General features: G+C 40.1%; 1 protein-coding gene across 15 annotated transcripts in view; it reads right to left on the bottom strand.

Annotated features, from left to right (window-relative positions):
- ABI1 (abl interactor 1) overlaps positions 1-25,808 on the bottom strand; it is an 81,794-nt gene that overhangs the window by 15,991 nt on the left and 39,995 nt on the right. For 11 of the 15 annotated variants that reach the window (XM_061468198.1, XM_061468202.1, XM_061468205.1 and 8 more), the window contains exons 3-5: positions 13,310-13,486; positions 3,337-3,351; positions 2,496-2,596 (exon numbers count right to left, since the gene is read on the bottom strand). In XM_061468198.1, coding sequence (XP_061324182.1) covers positions 2,496-2,596; positions 3,337-3,351; positions 13,310-13,486 — 293 coding nt within the window. The remainder of the gene's footprint in view (positions 1-2,495; positions 2,597-3,336; positions 3,352-13,309; positions 13,487-25,808) is intronic. The other 4 variants (XM_061468199.1, XM_061468203.1, XM_061468206.1 and 1 more) reach the window with 1 other exon arrangement.

Here is a 25,808-nt window from a genome sequence, read left to right as displayed (position 1 = left end):
CATTTTATTATTAAAAACTCTCAAGGAGAAATTCTTGTAATTGTTTGCATGGACTGTGGTGTTTGTAAATTAGTTTGTCTATATAAAGAACTCCAGCTGATTTTAATATGCAGACTGCCACCACCTATAGATCTGCCAAAAGAGATCAGTCGTGGGAAAAATAATGAAACCTTGTGTTCCAATTGGAAGAGACAAAGCTCTAAACACTGCTGAATAAAATGATATTCAGGGAAGATTTTAAATGTGCTTCCAACAGGAATAACCTTGAAAACTGATGTTTTAAGGTATTCTACCTTGGGATGCACTGGCAATAGGAACTAGTCCTCAGCTCTGTGGTACTATTAATTGTGGCTGTACAATTTAAAAACATTGTCAAAAGCAAATCCCCACTACGTCCTTAGGTTCAGCCATGCCTCAGTTTCTCCTTTGTTCTTCTTAGCTTCACTAAAGAACTCAAACTCCTAAGCAGCAGAGAAGTCAAAAATCAGTTTCTTTCCATCACTCAAGTCCAGTCCTTCCTTTTGTTCTTCTGCCAGCCTTATGCAGAGGAGGAAAACACTGTATCCTGACACTGCCCAGTGCTCCCCACCTTGCTGTCCTCCAGTGCTTCACTACAGTGCTGATGATCAGTAGCCATAAGGAAGAGATATAGGGAGGCCAAGCCCATGCTCTGACCCAGGACCCTCAAGACACCACTGCAACTACTCCCTCCATCCAGCCCCAGCATTTCGCTTGTTCTGTGGTACTTTTAACCTGAGCATCCCAGGTTTTCCACAATCTTTACAGTGAAGAGACCCCTGCTTCCTGCAATCTCTTTCCCCTTTCAGCCCACACGATTTCTGTGTGGAACTCCCTCCCTACCATATTCTTTTGGACAGTCCCTGGAGGGACAAACTGTACAATAGGCAGCACATACTTAAAGGCCCATATTACACACCAAGCTCCTCCAGATTTTACATGCTTATCGCTGTTTTCTGGATCAAAGGGAGAAGAGTATCCTTGCGATTTCTAGCAGTTTTTCTGCATATATTAGTGAAACAGTCATGCCTATGATATTTCATGCTTTGGCAGAACACGGCTGCTCAAGACAAGAGCTGTACTTCCTGAACAAGAAGGGCAGATACAAATCTCTGTTATAAACCCACATTATTCCTCCCCCTCAGCCAACTGCTGCCTCTTGTCAAGCTCATCTGGAAATGACATTCAGTGGATTAATCCTTATCAGGCATCAGCTAAGGCAACCAAACAGCTCCGGCTTGATCAGGGAGGAGTATGAGACAGAAGCAGCTCAACAGTCCACCAATACTGCTGCTTCACTAGCAAACATCCAAGAGAACATGAAAGTGCTACCCAGCTTCCCAGGGCTGATAAACAACTCTTTCTCAGCTGGGATAAGAGAGACAATTGGAATACTGATTGGATGCCCTTGAGCAATGGGAATTTTCACAAAACATGCTGAGGAAGCCTCTAGGGTAACTTCTCTGCAGAACACACAACAAAACACTGCTATCGTAAAGTAGCAAAGCGTCAAATCAGGATTAAAAAAATCACTAAGTTTTCAACAAGAGGAGTTCCTACTTCTAATTTTCTTTGACCATTGCTCCTGATCCCCCTCCTGTTCTGTCTCGCTGCTCCTCATTTTCCCAGCTCTCTGCCTCTAGCAGGCATCATATCTGAAGCCAACACAATCACGCCAGCCAGCCAGCCATTTACAGTGCCTCAGTCCCCCACAGCATAAAGCAAAGACTGAGCTTGACAAATGAGTAGAAGGCCTTGTTTAGGATACCTTTAGGAAGACGATGCACAGTTGGACACACAAAGCCATATGGCACGTGCACTGAGCTTCTCAAATATTAATGCTTTGGTCTCTAGCAACAACTACTTGCTGGCACACCAAGATAAGCAGATTTCACTCCCTACAGATGCACAAGAGCAAAATAGATGCTACGGCAGGCAGGGAACTTCGGTCACAGTGGGACTTGAGAATAGAAAATCCTTCCTCATATAAGCAGAAAAATAAAAATGCACGAGCCTGAGTGCATTAGTGTTGCCAACGTATTCACAATGCAACAAATTATGCTTAGATAATGCAATAAATAGGGCACAAACGGCCATTTCATACCTCTTATAATACTGATAAATGAGTAGAGACAAACTTTAACAACAAATACTTTCCCCTAATGAAGTTAAAACCTTTTTGATCTTCTTTTGTGTCACTAAGGTTTTCTTCCCCACAATCAGGAATAACAATAGCCTCCTCATTTAGCCATATCTATAATACATCCTTCCCCCATGAAAAAAAACATTCTTTCAAAAGGTCATACCGAAAATGAGAGTCAATGAAGCTGAAAGGGTTTATAAGGAGACGGTGACTGTGTATTTTGCTAACAGCAGTAAGAATTGCCCCCTATCCACATATTTCAGAAACACCATCATCACCATCATACTTAGAACTTTTTATCCCAGAGGCTGGACCAAGCTGCCTCCATTCTTACCCCAGAGTTCCCCGGCCTGACATGGGAGGACTCGGTGGTTTTTGTGTAGGCGGATTTGTTCTTGACAAGGTGCCAGTTCTTGCAGGCTGGTTATTTCCATGCTGAAATAAGGGAAAACAGTTTTATTTTTATAACAGAGCAGCTCTGTTATTGACAGCTTTTTCTTTTTTGTTTTGTATTTTTTTTAAGTGCAAGGATTTGAAGTGAGAATTCCCAGACAGCTGTCAAACAGCAAGTTTTCAGCTACATGTAAGATAGACACCAGTAAATACAGTATGTCTTAATACAACCTTGAAGTTATTTTTACTATTAATTTACAACAGACACCAGGAAGGTAGGTAATTGACAGGTTCACACAAAAATCTTATATCCTCTTTTCTTTAAAGGGAAGCCACATTTGTGTTCACCTCCATTCAGATGGTAATAATTTAAATCAAACTTTAATGCTGACAGTACAATACAGTCAGCATGAGCCCAGAATTTCTCAATTTGCCCCTGCTATTCGACTAGCAGAGTCATTCAGGTTGTCTGGGAAGTCTCCTGCAAAAAAATGTCAGTGAAGGGAATCAAGGCATCTACTGAATTCAGAGCAAAGCACTATATGTGTTAGAGAAATTAATGTATCTATATATAAATGCAAATGTCAATGTATCACAGATATATTGACACACACTAAACGCTGTAAATAAAAACAATCAAGTATAGCATGTTTAATCTAAATATCCTATGGAAAGCAGAGCAGAGCATAAGAGAGCGCTAGTTTTCAGTTTTAATGGCTCCGCAGCCTCTACTATCAGTCACATGAGGCACTGTGGGTCAAAGGAGAAATAACACTTCTTACCTTGGCTTTTAGCCACTTAACGTTGGCAAAAAGGGGGGGAAAAAGGTAGAAATTAATGGCAGATCCAGCACAACTGACAGGACAGGTTAAACTACAGATAATCACATTTTAAAAAAATCATTTGTGTCCACTGATAATTAGCGGCATCCCCATACACTAACAGCAGTTTTTACTGCCTCACTTAGTCATTGAAAGTTCTGTGCCTGACTGAGTGACCACAGTAAAAACAACTTGTGACAAAATGAAGTTTAGCTAAGCTTTGCCAAATTTGTTTGCCAGGCTGCTCATGGGCAGTAAAAGCTTGAAAAGCCCTTTGCTGACCATTCAAGTCCAAACCCAGATCAATGCTATTTCAATGACAACATGCACTTAAGAATTACTTAAGAATTCATTCACAAAACCACAGTTTCAGCTGTATGGTGCAGAATAGGCTTGCCTGTTGTTTTGACACTTAACCTTCATGTGTTTTGAAGAAATCCTAGCTGCTGCACTGAATGGTAAATAAAGCAAACGGACCTCTCAAACAGGATGAGCAGAGTGCCTTTCACCTCTGGTTTATTGATTGAAATCTGATTCAAGCCAGCACAGTGCTGGCTGCTCAGAACTGTGTTGGCAGTTTTCTAATGATTGTTATTCTGAAATTTTAGCTCTTAGAATCAAGTCATTATATGACTCCATTATATCATTTTTACAGCCTTCATGACTGCAGTGGGAAATAAAGTACAAAAACTTGCCCTCATAAGGAAAACAAATGCCACATTTTACATAAATTCAAATTTTCTCTTGATTTTATTCAGGGGGAGGAGTCATGTTTCTGAACAGGGAAAAGACAAGCTAACACAAACAGCCAAAATATAAAATAGTCCAAATGCTTTTTCTGAGGTCGTTTGGAAATTAACTATCACATGCAGGACAAGCCTCCTAACACACAGCTTTTCAAACTGTGGTTTGCACCTTCTTCGCCTCCTTCTCAAAGGAACACAGACTAGTTTAAAGGCACCCATGAACTCAGGAAAAATAATTAAAACATGCTATGCAGCAATGTGAGTATGTGAGATGTTTGACAGGGTCTGCAAAACCACTAAAAATTGCCGAGGCTTACAAATCAAAAGAGGTTGAAAGCCAATGCCCTTAAAGTTATTCATATTACAAGAAGAGAAACACAAAAACCTGCTCCAAAATTCAAGTGCAAATGTTTAGCTGTGTTACGTAAATTTGAAGGTCATCCCATTCACTCCATTTGGGCAGAAGTTCATCAGCAGAGCAATAAAATCAAGCAATTTAAACCCTCTCTGTCCCCACATACTTATTCCATGGATAAACACAAAAGTTCAGCTTCCAGGATGCCAGGGTACTATTATATTTTTAAAACAGGCTTTTAGCAATGAAATTTGCTTTCCCCTCTCACAGGAATACATGACCCTTCCCCTTACTTCACCAGCTGCCAAGGGTAATGGCATAATACGAAGAATTTGTTAAAACAGACTGAAAAGTGAAACTCTTGGTCCTGTCCATCCCCAGTAGCTGCAGATAGAAGCCTTTTCAAGGTTAAGGAGGAAGGGTGGCATGGTTTCTTACCCAGCCTCTACAACTAAATTTGCATTCCTCAAAAACACAAATCCAAAAGGCTGCTCTCTTTCCCTCCCTTTCACAGTGTCACTCAGCACTTATGGTGAGTCTTTCCACCTCCTCCTTAATCACTGTTACATTCTGCCTCCACTGCAGTGACAATACGAATATCAACTTCTAGCGATGACTCAGGAATCTTATCTTCTTTCAAGCCTTTCTAAGTACAATTTAACATATTAAACCTATTTGAAGTCCAGCAGCTTTTGACCTTTATTCCTATCTCTCCCACTATATCAAGTGAGCTTCATCTCTTTTGCTACCAAACAGTATGCAGATACACACACTTCTTTATTGCGCAGAATTAGTAACTGTTGTCATACTGCTTTCTATAAGTAAAAAGCTCTGTATGTGTTTTCTCTGTTGCTGTCAACACAGGAAATATATGTAACATAGGAAAACACAGAAAGAAGGAACAGGAAAAGACAGGGATTCTTATGGGAGAGGAACTCCTGATCCAGAAGACATAAGTAAGGGAAGAAAGCAAATGTATCAAAGTGAGATGAACCATATGGCTATTTAGTAATTTTTTATAAGCTAATTTTCTTGTATTTATTGGCTGAGCTTATGAGGTCAACCTTGCTGCATTTCTTGGTTTGAAAACCAAATTTACTGCTTTTTAAGCAATTAAAAAAACTCCTTGGAACTGGGAACAGCTGAGGCAGCAGTATCTAGACTCACTATGATTTTAAGAAAAATGGAGGAGAAAAAAAAAAAAAAGGCAGAAAACCAAAAGGAAAAGCAGGTATGTGTTTAATGCAGGCTCAGGCTTCTCTCTACAAATGCCTCTAGGCCAGTAGGCAAAACATGACCCTTACCAACTGCTTGATCAGTATCAAGAAGGTCAGAGTCAGGAAGGAAGAAAGGAAATGCAGGGCGTGAGGAAGGGAAACAGCAAGCAGCATGCATAAGGTTCACAGCTTCAAGAAAGAAGCAGCTGCTCTGAGAGGGATCTATGAAATAAGTGATAGGAATTGTAAAAAGAAAAGAGCTTAGTCAAATGCAGAGCAGCACTGAGAAGTCCTGCAGAACCCGTAAGGAACACTACTCCCTTCTCTCCAGCTAGTTGTACCATTGTACACAAAGGAGACAGTTTTCAGTTAGATACCAGTATCCCGGATGATGTACACACTAGAATAAAATCAGTTTGCTGGGAATGCTTGTGACGCTGAAGCAGAGAACTAGACAGATCAGGATGTTCCAGAAACAAGATAACATGTTAAGAAGCAGTACTGGTTTTAATTTCTTGCAAGTATCATAGCAGAGAAATGTTTTAAAGCAGCAAGCAGAAAAAAATTTGTCTTTCCAAGGAAAACCCATTAACCAGCAGCCCTGGATGAAGTTTTAAGGGCTGTCACAGAATTAAGGGAAAGAAACCACAGACTCAGGTTCAATAAACAGAAGTCAACCTCACTGCATTTCCAAAAGCTCACAGCCGGGGCAGTGGCACATCTGCCGGGTTTTGACAGTGTGGGAGAGAAGGTTGGCCAAGGACTGAGAGCCAGCAGTGGGCTGGAAAAGGAGTAATGCAATTAAGGCAATGGGCAAAACAGGTGTTTGCAGCAGCTATGCAAGGCATTTATCAAAGCCAAAAGTGAGGCTGCTCCTGTAACGGATGCCAGGAATTCAGAGCACCTGAACTTTTAGCTGTGGGTTTGGAGAGGACAAGCTTTGGGACAGTTAAGTATTGACTAAGTATCAAGTAAGAGGCTTATTTGATGAAGGCAACTGTTTTGGTAATTCCAGCATACTCAGTTCTGGTAGTCTAAACAGTAAAAAAATACCTGCCTACAAAGGTAGTACTGCAGGTTTCTGTGACTGAGGCCAAACGGACAACACCAAGAACAGCATGAAAGGGTACGGTGTGAGGCAATGAGAAGTATCCACTGGAAGCCAAAAGATGTCCAGACATTTGAGGCACTCGGCTGGCCTCAGGAGGCAGCCATCTAACTGTTTTTAATAGCTTCCATGCCAAGTGACAAGTCATGGGGGAACATTAGTTATGACTCAGGGAACCTGAAATCTATTTCTGAGTAACAAACCGTGTTTGGAAAACTAAGGGTAGAGACATTGCACACAACTTACTTATGCAAGCAAATGTATCTATCAGCACAGAAACACAAAAGGCCTCTTGCACATAGGAACAAAATTGTTATTACACTGACACCCAGCAAGTTTCTCCTGCACATTTCAGCTCTGAACCCTCTAATTTCAGACTGCAGAAACTTCAAATTTCTATGCAGGCTGGTTGTACTTCCTCTGCTGTATGTCACTCACTATTCATCCAACTCCTGCATTTAAAGGGCCAATTTCACTCTATATCCTGCCAAACGAAGGACAACTGGAAGCAGTCATTAAAGACCATCCAGTACAAATACTGATCAATGGAAACAAAAGTTTAAAAACTGCGCCCTGTGATCTACATTAAGAGCAAGTGTCAGGCAAACTCAGAACCTTAATATGTATGCTCTGTAAAAGCAATAACCAGCCTTAGATCTGCTACCTTTGACCAGTAATCACAGTCATCAACTGCAACAGAAAAAAAACCCATGACTGTTCTTGACTCTTTAGTCAACCTCCCCTTTTACTTAAAAAGGTATTTCCTTTATTAGTCAAAGGAGAATTATCTGAGACATCCTTACAGAAAGGCAGCTGGCTGCAAGACCTTTTGAAGTACTACTATGTATCTGCAGCTAGGCAATTCAATTGCTCCACAGGTATCCTACAGGTTTTTGAACAAGACTGCCTTTTGCCTTATCAGTGGAGCAGTTTTGGAGTACCACAGGATGGCACACAGCAAGAAAAGCAGCTGGAAGGGTGTTTGCACATGAAGGTATGGAATGCCTGAGAAAAGCATACAGTAAATCATCAAGTCTAGAACATGGTTTCCTTACAGAAAACAAGTTATGGACTCAGGAAGACTATGCAATCAAAGATGTGTTTCAGAAGGAAACTGCATGTGGGTGTCAGACAGGGTAACATAATTCTGCCACTAGCTCTGTGCGTCTTTAAAGAAATCATTCAATTTCCTTATTAGAATGGGTCAGAAGCCTTATTTTGTTGTTCTTTATTTCCTTATAGTCTATTGTAAAGGAAATTTTTTTTTTGAGAAAATTTAGGTATGTCTTTCAAAATTGAACACGAGTAGGTATCTCCTCAGTGAAGTTTTATCTTTATAACCTCTCCTAGTATTATATGCAATCTAGTAATTCAGTCTCCTGTTAACAACAATCAGATGTGGCTTGTCAGTATTGCTTCTCTCTTTTTCTTTTTTTGGCAGCAATTTTCAAGTCACACCATTTAACCTTAAGGTGCTTTTTATTTATTAGCCATTAACATACAAAACCGTGGTAAACTTAACACTGTTTCCTCAGCAGTCCTGTTCAGAGAAAAATGCCTAGATTCCTGTCTTTAAATACTTCAAGCTTTTGAATTGAGTTGGTAGCCTTGAATCTGCCTACAATACAATACAAAAAAAAAAAAGAATTATTTTCAAAATTAGATAATAAGAGACCACATAGTTTTGAGTTTTCTTTGCAAGCAGAAAGGCCTAAAACCTATATTGTATCAGATGACACTATGCACACTAACAGTAGCAAGTGCCCTATGAAAAGCATAGTGCCACCACTCACAACAAAGTCATTAGAGCTGGCAGTAGTAAGTTACTTTTCCCCCCATAGAAGAGTTCTTTACCCTACAGCAATATTTACTGTTTGGCCATGACCCCAGAGGGATGATGTGACATTAATGAAATTGGCAACATGACATTCTTTGAAGCATGAGTGTCTCAACAGAGGCTAATAGAGGGACAAAGGCAGCAGAGGCTTAGGTTCAGGATCCCTGTCTCACTTCGGTTTTATTACAGTGAATTATTTAAAAGTTAATCCTCAAGTGGCTAACACATAAAAGGTCTTATCCTAAAGTGGAAGCAGGCACAAAATTAGGTAGCCTGCCACCTTCACATCAGCATCTCATGTGCATTTTTGTTTTGCCAACACATGTATAAGCATGAGGACTGCAGGTAAGTAGAGCAGGCTGAGAAGCGTAACAAGGGTGAGAGCAAACCTCTCTTCTATAAGCTTACTATTTGGTAAGTGTTGCCCCAGTCCCTGCTTTAAGGGAGCCCTTCCAATTCCCATTTGCTTGAGAAAGATTTCTGAATGCTTAAGTCGTGTTTGACTTCCTGGGCTGGAAAGCTTATTAGTATTAATATGCTGAAATGCAAGAGGTTTACAGAAATGAAATTCAAGTTTTTTTTCTTAAAACAAAGCTGAAAAGTGATCAATCTTCATATACAATTCAAGTTTAGTTTTGAAGAACTATTAGTCCCATAAAACAAATTTGATCTAATTACAGCTATTAGGCATTTCAATTTTGCATGTATTCAACATTTTATCTGCCTTTACCATAATGCATCACTTCAATTTCCTGCATAGCTGCCATTTTACAAATTGCTGCAATTTCACCTGCCTCCTATTAAAAAAAAAAAAGACTATAATTAATTCAAAAGCAAACTTCAGGGCTTTTAAGCCAGCTTTCAAGCTCCCTCCTCCTTCTCCCCCCTCTTAAACTGAGGATTTTCTGTGTGAGTAATTGTATTTGACCTATTTATTTGCTGGCACACTATTTTTTTCTTTCACAAAAGAAGGGGAAGAAAAGGAAGGAAATGCTGAAGTAGCCTCTGCCTAATAATTTTAAACCAAGCTCTAGACAGGAAGGTAGGCTGTTGCATCATGACAGCTACTCTTATTTACTGAGAATGACTTCAGCTACATTCCCCTAACCCAAGAGGGTGACAGCTGAGCAACTACTTAACAGACCGGCAAAAATGCTTGCCTGTGTGTTTCTTGGAGCCATCTACACATAATATTTGTGTTGCAAAGGAAATCCTTCTCACTAGCAGAGCAACTTTAAAACCCCTGCTCATTTTGACTGATGATAGCTTTGGCTTGAGAGGCATATATAAATAATATATATATACACGCATATTAAAAAAAGAAAAGGCAATTTCTTTTAGAGACTTCATCTGTACCTGGCCTTATACAGGCAAGGAGCAGGAAATGGAGCAGCTGGGGTAGCTTGGGGATGCCATAGAGCTGTCAAGGCCGAAGAAGAAAGCACCTTTGCAATCCTTCAGTCATAGAAGGATAGAATCAACTAGGTTGGAAAAGACCTTTAAGATCATCAAGTCCAACCTTTACCCCAGGACTGCCAAGACCACCACTAACCCATGACACTAGGGGCCCCATCTTTTTCTGAACTCTTGAAGGGACAGTGATTGCTCTACAAAAGCTCTTCTACCAAGAAGCCTCTGAAGGATGAAACAGCTCTGCCTTCCAAGGAGGTGTCTCTGTCTCCCAGCAGGAGCAAACTTGCTATAGAGAGCAGCTGCTTACCATCATTGCCACCCCCACCCTCATCACCTGCCCCCACAAAAATTGCTGCATGCATGTGAGACAGAGGGAGGCATGTGGAGCCCTTCTCTACGTACCAAGTACAGGCATCTGCTTTTGTGTCCCCTCTACATATGCCATGAGAAGAACCAAACACACACACAAGGAAAACGAGCTGTGAGTATTCATCGGAGGTGTATCTGCATTTGTTCAGATGGAAGATACAGGGGAAGATAGTATTTACTCTCAGGATTACTCCGTATCTTTATTTTTCCCCCTAATTCTGTGAAACATTTGTACTTTTATTTGCACTTTTTATATAAGGCAATGCAGGATCACCCCTTAAAATATACTGCATGTTTTAATGACATTTTTCCTAGGATCAGTATGTGATCAAATAAAAACAGGAACAGGCTATAATCCTCTTTTATTTCTCTTCCCTGTATTTTTTCTTTGTTTCTTTATCAGATCCTGCACCAGAACACAGAGAGCCTCATTAACAGCAATAAATTGTCATCTACAGATTTCAGTGTTGCATAATTTTAAATTAATACTTATATGTCAATGTACATCTCGTACAGTGTTTTATTGACCACTGCCACAGCAGAAGACATCCAAAGACCTGCAAGTTAGTCAAACTGACAGTTGCTTCAGGCAAAACTTCACACTTCTTTTCCTCTAGAGAAACATGGTTTCTAAGGCTTTATCAGATGCGTTGCTGTCCAATTTGGAGTGAAATCTTTGGTCAAGAAAATAAGACTTAATCTGAAGCATCTTCTAAGACCATTCTGGACAAGACAGTTTGCAATTCAATTTATTGCACGCTTCCCCCTAATTTGCATGGTCAAGAGGCAACTCAAGATTCTCTGTATCATCTGCTATTTGCGATGACTTCCAACAGGACCTGATCCAGTTTCTTAAGTTGCTTTGGTTTGATTTCCTTGTGACAGCATTTGCTATGTCTAGGTTTGAAGACACATTAAACTACTTCCTTCAGAACAATGATCCATGTCACACTCTTGGAACTCAAGTAGTATGATGGTTAAAATATTTACTTATGACTTTCACTACCTCAGCTCACTTTTCTCAACAGTGTGTCCAGTAAATGTCAACACTGGTGAAAGTGCCAAATGTATGACAACCATCTGGAACTATACACCTGAGGCCTGTCTGGCAGCTTATTTTAAATGTTTGCATAACAAGTATGTCTACACAAAAAATACCAACATCACTTTTCTATTAAGTGTTTCATGCCTTCCCCAGACTTAAGCAAATCACTAAATAAAGAGACAACAGCAAGATACAATTTGTAGCTGGCTTGCAATGAGTTGGTAGTTTGGTTATTACTGGAAGCTATTTTACCTCTGAACAAACTAAGTTTTTAATACAGAATTAAACTACTAATGGTTTAAAAAAAACCCTTTACACTAACAGGCTCTTGCTGCCTGGAAATGGGTAAACAGCACCTCATTCCCTCCACCCCCAACAAGCATGGTCGCATTAAATAAAGACACCAGTGCTCCTAAAAGGAAATAGTCACATCAGAAAATGCAACTGCTACACCTTAACAACTTCAGCGTTCATGAATCAAGCAATCTATTCTGAGCCTGCACAAGTTCAGCAAATCATCACCTTCAAGACTAACAGTAATTATTCTACTTTTTAGAAGTTTTCTACAGCACTTGACCCCTGTAGCACTTAAAAGCAGAAACCAATATCCTGACATGGAATCTGTGGATACTCATATTCTCTGTTCCTAGAGCTATCCCCTCAATTGCAGACTGTACTGAAAAATTAACAATTTCTCTAACCCCAGTGTTTCTATTTTACAGCACTCCATGGCATATCTCTCAGGCTTCTATATAGGGGCTGTGTTTCATCCAGTCTGGCTTAAATCATTCATATAAAACAACCCTAAGAGTTACAGGTTTAGTAAAGGTTTTGATACAAATACAAATCAAGGTAAAGGTTTTGATAGAATTAAAAAAGACAATCCAAAGTCACTCCATTAATTCCTGTCTTAGAGCAGTCATGGCATAGAGCTGCTTTCTAACTTGTGCTGGAATTAAGACTCCCTCTGGGGATTTGGAGGGTTACTACAAAGCAGGAGGTACCCTGGCACTCTTGTGTTGAATAATTCTGAAAAATCTGTTCTTCAAGAGCTCAGCAATTCAAAGGGCACGTGAGAGGCTGATCTAGCTGCACAAGTGACTGACCAGAGCACATCAAGCTTAGAGGATACATAGGTGTTGAATAAAAGCGTTCTATTGGCATTCAAGGGAAGATTGTTGTGAACTGAATATACCTGGAAGGCCTGCTCTAGGGGGATACAAAACTGATTTATAAAAAAAAAAAAAAAAAAAAAGATGTCCAGGGAGAATTTAATTCATTTCAACTATGACCATTTCAAGGGAGGCAGAAATTAAGTTATGAAGTCTTCTATTTAGAGAATAGGAAAATAAGGCTGTCTGAAAAGCATGAATGGGAGCGAGACATCAAATGCCACAGATTTAAAATGCCAACTAGCTGACCTCTTTTCTCCTGACCATCCTCACAAAAAAAAAAAACAACAAAAAAAACCCACCCCATCCTACCAGCCAGTTTCCCTGTAACAGATGACTTAATTTTTCTCAATACTGAAAGAAATAAAGGGAGTGGCAGAGACAACTTAATCAGAGGAGGAAGGAGTGATAATTTTAAGTCAGTCATGCCTTTTCTGACAAGTCATTAGCCTAAGATCATGAGCCATTGTCCAGACACTGTGACTACCACTGACAGTCACAAGGTTACGGCAAACGTTGCTCAAACCCCCATTTTGTTATTGAAATGTTTGTGCGTGGGAGCGTATCAAACCCACAACCCTTGCTAGCACAAACAAATTAAACATTTTAATGCCCCAACCCTATCTCCTGATCTGTGTTATTTAGAATCCTCAAGTGTCCAAGTATTCTTACCTTTACGCCATGGCCAACATCATCCAGCACCGTGTAGTCTATAGGTTTTCGAATATACCTTACAGGACGTTCCATGTTCGCTGGCGCTATAATTTTGTGAGTTCTTGATGTGTTCTTATTGGTTGTCAAAATGCCTATCTCTCTGCGAGCGACCTTTTCTTTGTGGATGTCCACAGTCTAGATTAAAAACAAAAAAGCACAGGTTTGTTTAGGCATTTGCTGTTTTCTTTACAGAGCTATCTACATGTTTAGGTTTCACTATTAGACAAAGAACCTGAACCGAGTTAATGCTTCTGGAAGAATGCCAGTTTATTGACAAAATGAGTTTAATCTACTTGAACACTGTTTGAAGATTACATTTTAATTAAATAACCAATATTAATAATAAAATTAAAATTATACATTACTGCTTTGACACTCTAAGACACTATGCAGATACAGTCCTTGCAGATTAACCCTCAACATTCTTATGACCGACACTAGTCATGAATTACTCCAACCCCACAGCTGGGAAACCAGGATAGACAAGCTAAGCAATTTGCCCACACCCCCAGGGGGGACTAAGCTTGGGAAGTCTGTGCTGTAATTTCTTTCAGCAAAGTCATCAGTGCATATCAGAGTAAAAGCCTGCATAGAGAACAGCTAATTTCAGCACTGAGGCTAGTTTCAGTCACACCGTTTATAGCAGCTTTACTAAAAGAATAAAACAGAGCCTTAAAGATGCAAATAAAGGAATAAAAAAAATACACTAAGCTCCACCATTTTATTAGAAAACACTTAAAAAGACAACGGTCAGTTCAGCAGTCTGTGAAGGATCAAACTAAGATTTGTATGGCAGTCACGTGCTTTTACATGCAATATAACCACTGCTTAAACCCAGGCTGAAGGAGTACAAATCAAGCATCAGATGCCATAGGAAGTCCTACCTCTAGGAAGCCTATTTCAAGATTCAGAGACTGAATTTACTGTTTAAAGTACCTACTAGACCTCAGGATCTCATTGCAGGAGATGGTACCTGACAGAAAAAAACACACTCTAAGTGACTTTGAACAAAAACAATCAAGCAACCATTCCATTTTCTAAGGAAAATGATTTTGTCCATAAATGTCAATTCCCCACAGAGACACTGTCATGGAAACAGAAAGTAAAGGTTCAGAAATAAAGAAAAGTCCTTGTTCACCAGTATGTCTCTAGAAATGTCCTAATCTAAGATGGAGATTGCGATGTGCAACATTTTGTTTAGAGAAGCAGAGTCAAAGATGAAGCACAGAATTCATTTCTATTACAATCTAGTTCTGTACGAGGCAAGATGAAGAAAGCAAGGTAAGCATCCTGGAAATTGCCATTTCTAGGAAAGCCAGCACTGAGAGTTCACTATGAAATGCCTTCAGCTGAACTGTTTTTTTCATTAACGGGTGCACACGCTCAAATAATCTTAAATATTCCTGAGCAAGTACTGAAAGAAATAAAATCCTCCTTAACAGCTTTGATACACAGCATTTCATTGTATAGATTGCAAGTGGGAACACAAGTGGAGAAGCACCTAAAAGCAGTGATATCAAGGAAGCTTGCTTTCACAGCTTATAGCTAAGTAACAGACAACTTTTAATATCACAAAAGGTGTTTTCTTCGTGTTGTGGTTTAAACCCAGTCAGGCAACTCGTTCACTCACTCCCTCCCCTTCCTTCCCTCCTCGTACTCCCGGAGGGATGGAGAGGAGAATCAAAAGAATGCAGCTCCCTCAGGTTGAGATAAGAACAGTTTAGTAACTAAGGCATAACACAAACCACTACTGCTACCACCAATAATAATGATAAAGGAAATAACAAGGGAAGAGAATACGTAACCTCATCACCAGCCGACCGATAACTCTCCCCCCAAGCCCGACCAAGCACCAACCGATACCTCCTCCAACCCTGCAGTCCCAGCCCTTCCGAGTAACTCTCCATTACATCCTGGGCATGATGTGCTGTGGTATGGAATACCTCTTTGGTCAGTTTGGGTCAGGCGTCCTGTCTCCGCTTCCTCCCGGCTTTCCCTCCTCCTTGGCAGAGCATGAGGCTCACAAAGTCCTTGGCCAGACCAAAACATCATTGTTATCAGCTCTGTTCCCAGGCCAAAAGCCAAAACACTGCACTGCACCAGCTACCAAGGAGGTGAAAAATGACTGCTACTGCTGAACACAGGACACTTCGGAAGCACACAGAGCAACGCAAAACATTAAGTGTATATATGTCTGCACTGGCTTATTTGGAATAAGTTAACTAAATGTCCCAGTAAAGCTTTGGAGCAAACTTTATTGCTGTAAATGCTCATGCTCTGAAAAAGCCCCAAAGTCAGGAACAAAAAGTACCTTTTCAAATGAGACAATCCTATACATCAAGCAATATAAGAGATCAGCTACTGCACCTATGTTTGCTCTGGCAGCCAATTTCACAGACAACAGAAAGAAGATTTAAGAATAAGACTACCCTTATTTCTTCAGCTCTAGCTATTATTTGTTCTTTTCCTTTTAGAGACTAAAATATACATATTAGTTCTGACTTACAGTTTGCTTTCAGCAAGATCAGGAAATATTATCTGAGTGCTGTGCTATATGTTCCACTTCCTCCAAACAACATGAACCCTTTTGTTCAATGAAACTACCAGGTCTCAAATTAACTTACAGAACTCTTTGATAACACACAAACTCTTCATATTTGATAATACATGAGCACTACATAGGTGAAAAAAAACCCAAAACTTTAGAGTCACTTACGCAAGACAGCAATATAGGAGGATGAGGAGAATGTCAATTTAAGGCAAATACTACAATGTTTTAAATAAGAGTATTTTAAAATACTACTATGCCCCTAAAAATCTGTGTCTACTTCATTCTCACTAACCTGCTGTTCTAATGTGGTTTTACTAGCAAATTCCTTTTTTGTTCAGCGAATGGACAAAACCACATCTTTATGCTAAGAGTTCTCTTAAGGCTCATGTGAAGAGAAAAACAGGAAACAAAACAAAGCCCTTCACAGTACAAAAACATGTATCTTCTCCTAGAAGGTAGTCCATAAAGACTGACTTTTCCTCCCTGCAATGAACAATGAAAATTCCATAAATTACCAGAGCAGAGCATAAGAAATTCCAGGAACAGATGCTTTATACATGCTTTGGAAAATTACTTAAGTAATCTTGCAACATATTCTTGTTAATGGAAAAACCCCTTAAACAGGAAAAGAGCATATATTAACTATATCAGACAGCGTAACCAAAATTAAATATAGAGCAGCTATTTGCAAAGTCTTTCCATGGATTTGCTTGGAAGCACCAAGCAAAGAGAAGGCTATCTCTATCAAAATGCAGAGCCAGCAACTTAGGGCACATGTATAAACCCTGAATGGCATGCAGGCATGCCTGTGCAAGAAACTAATTCACTGTTCAAAGCAAATGTGACTGCAGCTCTGATCACATCTGATACACTGGAAAAGCAAGGCAGTGTTTTTTCCCCCCTATGCAGAACAAAGGCTCCCAGCATATGCTCTGCCCAAAGCAATATACTGCCCATCAGCATCTTGCGTCTTCATTACTTTCTCTAGATCTATGAAGACTGCATGTTATTGTTACATGATCATTAAGCAAAACAAAGCATATAAACCCAGAAATGAACGACTATTAAAATCTATTTGCTTGATGTTGATGTGGAATTTTGTTTCATCATAGGCAATGTTTTTCACTTCCAAAAGGAAAAACCAGTAACGCAAGCAGTTTTTAGCAGGATAGCATAGCTATGCAGGCAGACAACAGCCAATTCCCAAGAGAGCCAAACCACATACACCAGGTATATCCAAGACAGACCTTTCTCAAAGCTGTGGCCACACTTGGCACTTGCAGCTGTGAGTATCTGCTCTGATACAGTAACAAGACAGCTAAACAGTAGTTAGCCTGTGATTTCATGCACAAAAGGTATTTTCAACCAAAGATGGAAAGGAACAAAGCATGGTAAACTAGCTTGGGTTAACACAGGTCAACAAGCACTAGCTTGTTACTACAGCTGGGGGGCTTGGGCTAAGGTTCTTCTTTCACTGTACTTTATGGCAATGACACAGTACCACCAACAGTGGAAGAAATGATTTGTCAACTCTGAAAGTTAGAAGACAACCTCACCCCTTCCATCATTTCAGCTGTGGAAAAACTGTCCCAGGAGTTCAAACAATTGAGAGATGATCTATCCAGCTCCCCACATGTACCAACCCCAGTGACAACTACAGCAGCTATTCAAACTCTGATGGCAAAGCAACAGACAACACAACTACTCCAACCCCAAGCACAGTGGCTGCACCAACCCCAACAAGATACTGCAGCCACTCCAACCAGTGATAATCACTGCAGCTAAACCAGAGGACCAATTCATGCCGATACTGGTTGCCCCTATACGCAAGGGGAAAAGCAAACAAGAGGCACAAAGAGCAACCTGTACAGTGAAGAAAGATGAAGAACCAATGCACTTACTACATGGGAGAGCATCTGATCAAGAGTTATTATTATATGAATCTGAGGAAGAGGAAGAAGAGGTGACTTCTCAACCCCAGACCTCAACCAAGCCATGGAACATGCAAAAAGATTTTACCCGTCAACCGGGGAGCACATCATCACCTGGTTGCTCCAATGCTGGGACAATGGGGCTGACGGTCACAAACTAGAAGGTAGGGAAGCTAAGCAGCTGGGATCACTTGAAGCTGGTCTGTTACTAGCAAGTATGTTTGGCCTATGCTGACACAAACATGCAGCATAATTAAAAATTTGGAGGATAGAGACGGGATTCTCACTCCTAGACAACATAATCCAACTAGAAAGAGTCCAGCATTGCACTGATTTGGAGAAGTGGGAGAAGAGAGCCCTTCCAAAAGCACAACATGTTTCCTCTGGGAGGCAAATTTCAACTAAGCCACCAAACAAAGCCCTAGCCATTACAACTGGGTGCTAGGGTCCATGCCAGCTAATCCCAGAAGCGAAGTTAAGCCTGGAGGTTGAAGGAACTGTTAATGATTAGCTGCATCTGCTATCTGTCTTCTGCAAACCATATGTAAAAAAAAAAAAACACCCACAACAGTTGAACAACAGGATGTAGAGTTAAATTTTAACTGTTTGCTTCCTCAGAAGTAGCCTCAAGGCCAACTGCAGCACAGCAATGATACAGCAAATAGTTGTTCTTTCCTCTTTCTTTGTGCTGCAGATACTGCCCTATATACATGCACTACAGTATGCAGTTCCAGGACAAACACTTTACAAGAAACAAACTGTAGTACATTTGGCAAAGCTAATCTGAAGATATCTAAATATTTTAGTAAAGCCTACATATATTGGGATATTAAAAAAGGGGGGGGGGGGGGGAACAACTTCAAGCTCTGTCAGTCTTTTTAATCCTGAACCACTGCAACTCAGATTTATAAACCAGATACTGACACAGCCATTGCTTCTCTCACTAAAAGCACATACAGACGAGAGAGCAGGGATAAAAAAGAAAATGAAAATCTCTACCAACCCAACTCAGCTAACCAGGCACTACCAACTTCAGGCTGTCCTGAAGGACAAGACAACTCGCTACACCAAACCCACAGATTTACACCAATACCCTTTAGATTTCATAAAATCATAATAGTGGTTTGGAAGGCATGATGCTCTTAGCCCTATGATTTAGTTTTAGGTAATCCTGTGAGGATCAGGGAGTTGGACTCTCTGATCCTTATAGGTCACTTCCAGCTTGAGATGACCTATGCTAAAGCCAACATTATTGAAAAACAAGTTAACAAAGAACAGTATTTCATTCATTCCAGTATCTGAGAGCAGTGAAGCTCCCTTAACCAAAGGACACTGCTGACAGTATGAAAGAATGGCATAAGTAAAAAAAAAAAGTAAGTCTTCTAGTCAAGGACAAGCCAACTGGAACACTAGATTTGATGTACCAAGTCAGGCAAGCAATCTGTCCAGTATGGATCTCCTTTCAGCAGAAAATGTGCCTGATGTTACACAAAATACTGGGCAAAGACAGAGCTTTCAGATTGAACCTAGTCAATAAAACTATACAATACATGAGAGCGAGTGTTGCAGAGAAAGGAGTTTAGTTTCCTTCCTCAACCTCTGGGTCAGTTGTCTGGATTCCAAGTTTACTTGTTTAGGTTTGAATAGGAAAGCTAAGATCTATTCTACTATAACGTTACAAACATTATAACAGACACCAACAAATATTTTTGAGTAAATACACATTTTCTATGAAGTACTACAAGCTCATATACCCAGACCATAAATTGTAGCATGAACCTAAGGAAATAAAAATTCAGAAACAAACACTAAGGTGCTTTCATCATCCCTTAATAAAATGAAAAAGGAATTACAAACCCTCACTCTTTGTAATGTGTTCCTAGACTCAGCTTTAATATTAGCCTTTACTGTCATTCTCCAAAACTGCAGATTTCATTGTCTTGACATATCATTTACACAATGAGCTTCCCTGAAATGAAAAAAAACTTGAAGCTAAGAACATTAGTTCATGTTTTAGAACTACAGATTTACCCCACTGCTATTTCCATAAATAAATCATGTTTAATTAGACTTTTAAAATGAGTTATTGTTAATTGAATAACAGCACTGAAGAGATTCTGGACAACACACATCACGTAGACTACCTGCAAGAATGTCAGTCTGACCTACAAAAAGGAAATAAAATCACCACCTTTAATGAGCTCAGCCAGACAGCTAACTTCTTCAGGGAGAGCACCATTTTATGCTATTATTCTGTGAAGGAAATTCAAAAGAAAATGTAGTATATTCCATGCAGGGAAATGTGAACATATTTATACTGCAAGAGAAATATTCTATAGGAAAGATCAATTATTCAAGGGTTCAAGGCACATCAAGCATGAAAAGCACAAGAAACTCAAGAATTTATCTACAGAAATATTTTTATAGAATCATAGAATCAACTAGGTTGGAAAAGACCTTTAAGATCATAAAGTCCAACCACTACCCCAGGACTGCCAAGACCACCACTACAGCATATCACTGACAGCCTCGTCTACAAGTTTTTTAACACTTTCATGGATGGTAATTCCAACTCTTGTTCAGTAGAGTCCAAGTGCTAAGCAAGCCTGGCCTCACTGAAGATGCAGAAGCAGAGCAGCAGTGCAGCTGGCACCACCTACCCCTGTTTATAGTTATGCATGCATTCATTTCTCTCATGGAGATCTCCTCCAAGGTATGAGGCTCTGCTATTGTTGGTAATTGTAACTGCCAATTCCACTGGCTAGAAACACCAAAGCTGGGCAGTTGGGTGGGCATCTGCCTCTTTCTAGCTCTTCAGCACAGACGTTGGTTAAGTTGCCCAATGTTTGAGAAGCATACAATAAACCTGAAAGAAACTTTAACAGAAGCACTAGCCTCTTACATTAGTGACTGGTGGGGCAAATCTGTATCTAAGGTAGAAGACTGATGAAATATTTTATCATGCCCAGTTAGCCATCAGTTGTGTGAAATTCAAGTCCCTAATCAGGTTTGATTAAATCTTCATCTGAAGGTGCCATACTAGAAGCTTTATACTAGCTATCTTTCATGGCAAAAAAGGCAAGGGTTCTCCTTACTAGCTCCCCCCAAGAGACAAATTCAAGCCCCTTGGACAGTCACTAGAAACAAGTCTGCTAAAATACTGTAAACTTATCAGTCAACCCACAGAAGAAAGCCAGTACCAGAAACAAGCAAAAGTTACTAAAGGAAAAGTAGAAAGAGGTGCCCTTCTTTCAGTTCCTCAAATTCTTTTAAAAATATAAGTATTTCAAGGCTTTATTATTTCAAGTACACAATCCTCCAATCCAATTTTCACTAACACTAAAAATCAGCTGCCTGAACACCAGTGTCTAATGTCATCTGAGAATCCTCAGAATATCCTGCCATGCGTTCTGAAGCTGCACCATGAAAGACACATCTCGTGTCACCTCTGGAGCATTTAGACATCTAAGTTTCACCTTTTCACCTTGTGTGCTTGCTTTGCACTTGGTACTGACAATGTAGGGAGCAAATTAAATAGATTTAAGAACTGTATTTCCAGAACCACAAATCCAGCAATGTCTTCTCATAGGTTTATAGAAGTTCATCACTCATTCACTCCAGCATACACACAAGTTACATTAGTAGGACAGGCTCTCCAGAAAGCTTTATCTCCTGAAGTCCTCATAAATCCAGGCCTCTTAAGGTAAAAGGCTATGGGAGCCAGATAAACCATGTCCCATGTAATCTGATATGTCACCTTCCTTTTCCTGAAGAGAGGGTTCACAATGAAGAGCTTTTGCAGATTAACACAATGAACTAAGGTCATCAACACACACAGAGCAACTTGCAGTCTAATACGCTTGCTATCAGAGGGAAAGGCACTAGACAGAAGAAACTAAGTCTGGTTTCCACAGGTAAGAAATATGTAAATTCACACATTTTATATATAAAAATTGTATATTGTTTATGTATACAAATATACTTATAAAACATAATGCTAACAGTGTATTTTACTAATATCACCTAATATCAGGAGGGTTGAAAAGTGGTGGCAGTGTTTTATTTTGACAGTTCATCACCGGATTTCATCAATTATGTCTGAACACAGATTAAATGCCAGTTTAATCCTATGGCATAACCCTTGATTTAAGAACTCAAGCATTTTGCTTTCTATCCACTCACAGATTTTCTCAGATTCTCCTCACAATCACCATCAGCATAAGGCAGACCAGATTTCAGCAAAGGTCTGAAGATATTTTCTACCTTTACATAAGTATTTTTCCAGGATGTATACCACAGGTATCCCATTTAACAAGGTCAGTTTGCTTGCTGTATTGTTTAAGAATTCAGAAACACAGAATGTCTACAGCATGTCCTGCTTCAGGATTATCTTTCTTAAGCTGCACCAACCAATCTCCACGCAAGGTGTAATTCAAAAAAAATTGATTACTGAAAGAACATGGTCTTGCAAGTGCTAAAATACTTGTATGTTAAAAAAAGGGGGGGGGGGAGGATATTGATAAGCCTCATTAAAACCCAAAAGCTGAAAAACCAGGTAGAGAAACAGACAAAGCTTACTGGCCATAGACAAAGAGCCTCACCTTTAGCCCTCTTGCTGTTAGGAAACTGAAAGCCTTTCTTCCAAAAGTAAGGCTAGGGATCCACTGAGAATTTGACTCAGAGACCCAAATTTCCAAAACATAATCCATGAAGTGGCACATACACATACACATATACCGCAGCACTGAAAAGGAGAGGGAAGAGAGGTCTGTTCAGCTAAAGGGTTATTTATATAGCTGCTTTTCAGAGTACCCTCTTGGCAAATCTAGTCACACATTCTGCTGGAGAAACTGAGCAGAAAGGGGACAAGATGCAAGTACTGACCAGAAGGGCTTGGAGCAGGTACATGACATTCTACGGCAAGAATCAGAGCAAAGAAACCAGCCCACTCATTTAAGAGCCAGGCTTGAGTTCATGCCTGATTTTTCTTTCCTGGTGCCAACTGGAAATGGGAGGACTGCTATGGAGGCCACATTTTCCTCCTTCAAATAGGGCAGAAGGAAAGAAGCTTTTCGCTTTATTCTCCAACAGCTACTTCAGAGCACATTCATGCAAGACACTGAGAACATAAAATGGGGCAGCAGAAAGAAACAAGTGCCACTTTTGAAATGCCACCTCACAGAATTATGCTCTATAAATGAGGAGCATCTATGGAGAGATACAAGGGCATCTCATCACACCCTCGCCTTCCACCTTCCCCAACTGAAAGGAAGATGATGTCAACACAGAGCATAAGGAGGGGATATCTGCAGGAGCATCTTTTGGAACAGGGAGAGGGATGTGGGAAGGAAGACAGACAGATGGCAACTGAAGGCACATGGAGTTTAAGTCCTACGGAAGAAGAGATTTTTAGCAGCTCTACAGAGGCCCTCATTATGGAAAGAAAACAGTTAAGACAACAGTCCTCCCCGCTCAACGTTGCATTGGTGAAATGCCAGCAGCACTTTACTGAAGTTCACGTTAAGTATGGGGGAAATGGAACTTCAGACATCTGGAGTATGGAGATCAGACAGTACTGCAAAAGCAGCTGGCCCCACGTGCAGGAGGCGGCTGTCTGCTGGGACATCAGCCGAGTGGAGGGAAGGGGTAGGATGGGTCTGTGGCTGGGAGCAAGAGCCTGGAAAACGGCAGACTGAAGTTCTATTCCTGGCTCTGCCAGACTTCCTCTGCTACACCAAACAAGTCACTTCACTGCTTGGGCCAGCTTCCTGGCGCTGCCCACCTGCAGCAGCTTTGAGAACAGACACAGACAGAATGTAGGTGTGCACAGGTATAGGCAGGCCACAGCTGCCTGTGTGAGGACAGTGAAACAGTGACAGAGAAACCCAAAGTCTCTCTGTAGAACAGCTTCCACCAGTGTTTTTAATTGTTAGTGAAAATGCAGAAGTGAGTTCTTGCGCTTCGGCAAACCCTGCTGTCAATTTCAACTGTTTGAGCAAAACAAACATATATTCACGTCAATAAAAAATGACTTGTGAACATTACAAACGCAAGCCCTCCAGTGACCTCTGGTACATGTTCCTGGGGACTACAACATGATTTTCTGCATCCTAGCTTTCTTTTGGCCTTTCAAATTCAAATGCTAGCTCAATTCCCCCTTCAAGAGTGTGAGTATAATAAACAGGTTGGGGGAAAAAAAAGCAGCACTCACGTAGATCTCTGAGGGAGGACACAGAGAAGGTGAGATAGGGAGATTATTTGCAATTATCTTCTACTTGTCTCCTAAAAGCTGTGGCTTTTCAGCATCAAAAGCTGGGAGTGGAGAGAGAGAAGTAGCTTCCATGGTGTCATTCCTGTTTCTAAAACAAACTCTACAGTCACTCTAGATTATGCTTTCCAGTATTTACTGGAGATTCAGCTGTGGCTGAACACTACACACCACCGCTTTACAACCATTGTACAACAGGAAGTACAGACTCAGCTCTGCATCAGATCAAAACAACAGCACGTGGCACATTAACTACTACTAACCAACCACTTGAGCTTCATGCTGTATGACAAACACCTTTTTGAAGGACAGTTCTCTTATTCAATCCTCCTTCTGCCCCCCTTATCTTCCCTTCACCAAGACAGGATTCTGATAAGGGAACTACCAAGGTCATACCCCTGCTCCTCTAGTGAGCTGTAACATGTTCTACACAGTGAACTGAGTAGGCATTTCCATGATTAGCTAACACCAGTCGCATAGCTAATACAAGTTTCCAGAGTTAAAAACTGTCTAAATCAAACCAAAGACTTATTAATTATATTTGAACACAAGCCAGAAATGCAGAAATCTGCTGATTAAAAACAGTCTTTAAAATAGAAGACACTTCAGAACACAAGTGTTTCAAGTGTGCAATCCTACTGATTGATGATGACAGAAAAACATTTGGGATGTGCAGTCATAACACGCTGCATTCATATTCAGTCTTTAAAAGCACAAAAAGCAGATAAATGCTTTTGATTATGCAAAGTCAAAATCCCAACTGTATGTGTGAGTGTATTTCAGTACCTGAAATTAGATTTTAGTAATTTTAAATTCCTTTTGGGGTATTCCTCAAGATATGCACGCATGAGTAGGCTCATTAAAAAAAATAAATAGAAGAAACAAAATATGCTTATGCAAGCTCCCACATGAGCGTTTCCGCATTTTAAAGTGGCTGAATGAGTCCTCTTTTCCTTACTGGAAGCAATGCACTTGCCTAGAATTATACAAAACATACAAATCTGAATATATTCTTGACTGAAGGAAAGCACAGGGACATAAAGGAAAAATTAAACAGCTTCTTCAGTAGTTTAGACTCACTAAAGAACCACCATGGGAGTAGAACAAAATTGTATGTCGAACGAAAAGCATTTTGCGTGCCAAAAAAAGCAACTTTGTAGGAGATGAACATGTGCAATTGCAAAGAGCACTGCAGGTGGCTGAAAAGGAAACCATCTAAAAAAAGCCCATGAAAAAAAAAATAAACTCAGCAGAATAAGTTTGAACTTTCTTCAAGTTTGTCTGAGATAAGGAGCTGCTAAAGCTGGAATACTGACAAGCCAGAAAGTTCACGCCTCAACAGAAAAACCCCAAAGCCAAACCCCTCACGCTTAGTTGTAACTTGGCATTTCAAGCTGGGGTTGAGGTGGGTGGCAGAACACAACACACGGAAAGAAGCAAGCTAACGTAGCCTGAGCTTTAATTTATCACCTTTTTAGTTCTTAATTTATCACCTCTACTAGCAAAAATAAAATATTTTCCAACAAGAAAGGTTATGTTACATGGCTGGGATAAAGGATTTATTGCGTATCTCAAAATAATCATTATGCTAAAGAATAATAAAACTCCGACATAAAACCTATCCTTGAAAAATTTCTGAAATAATATTTAGGCACATGTTTTTCTTAAAACCACAAACCAAGAACCCACCCTAAACCAAGAAAAAAC

Source organism: Pezoporus flaviventris, unplaced genomic scaffold (assembly GCF_033815535.1).
Source record: "Pezoporus flaviventris isolate CSIRO_AGI_PZ_B2104156 unplaced genomic scaffold, CSIRO_AGI_Pfla_v1 ptg000047l, whole genome shotgun sequence".
Classification (NCBI taxonomy): Eukaryota; Metazoa; Chordata; class Aves; order Psittaciformes; family Psittacidae; genus Pezoporus; species Pezoporus flaviventris.
The sequence above is the reverse complement of the archived record's forward strand: the minus strand, read 5'-3'. Positions and strand labels throughout refer to the sequence as shown.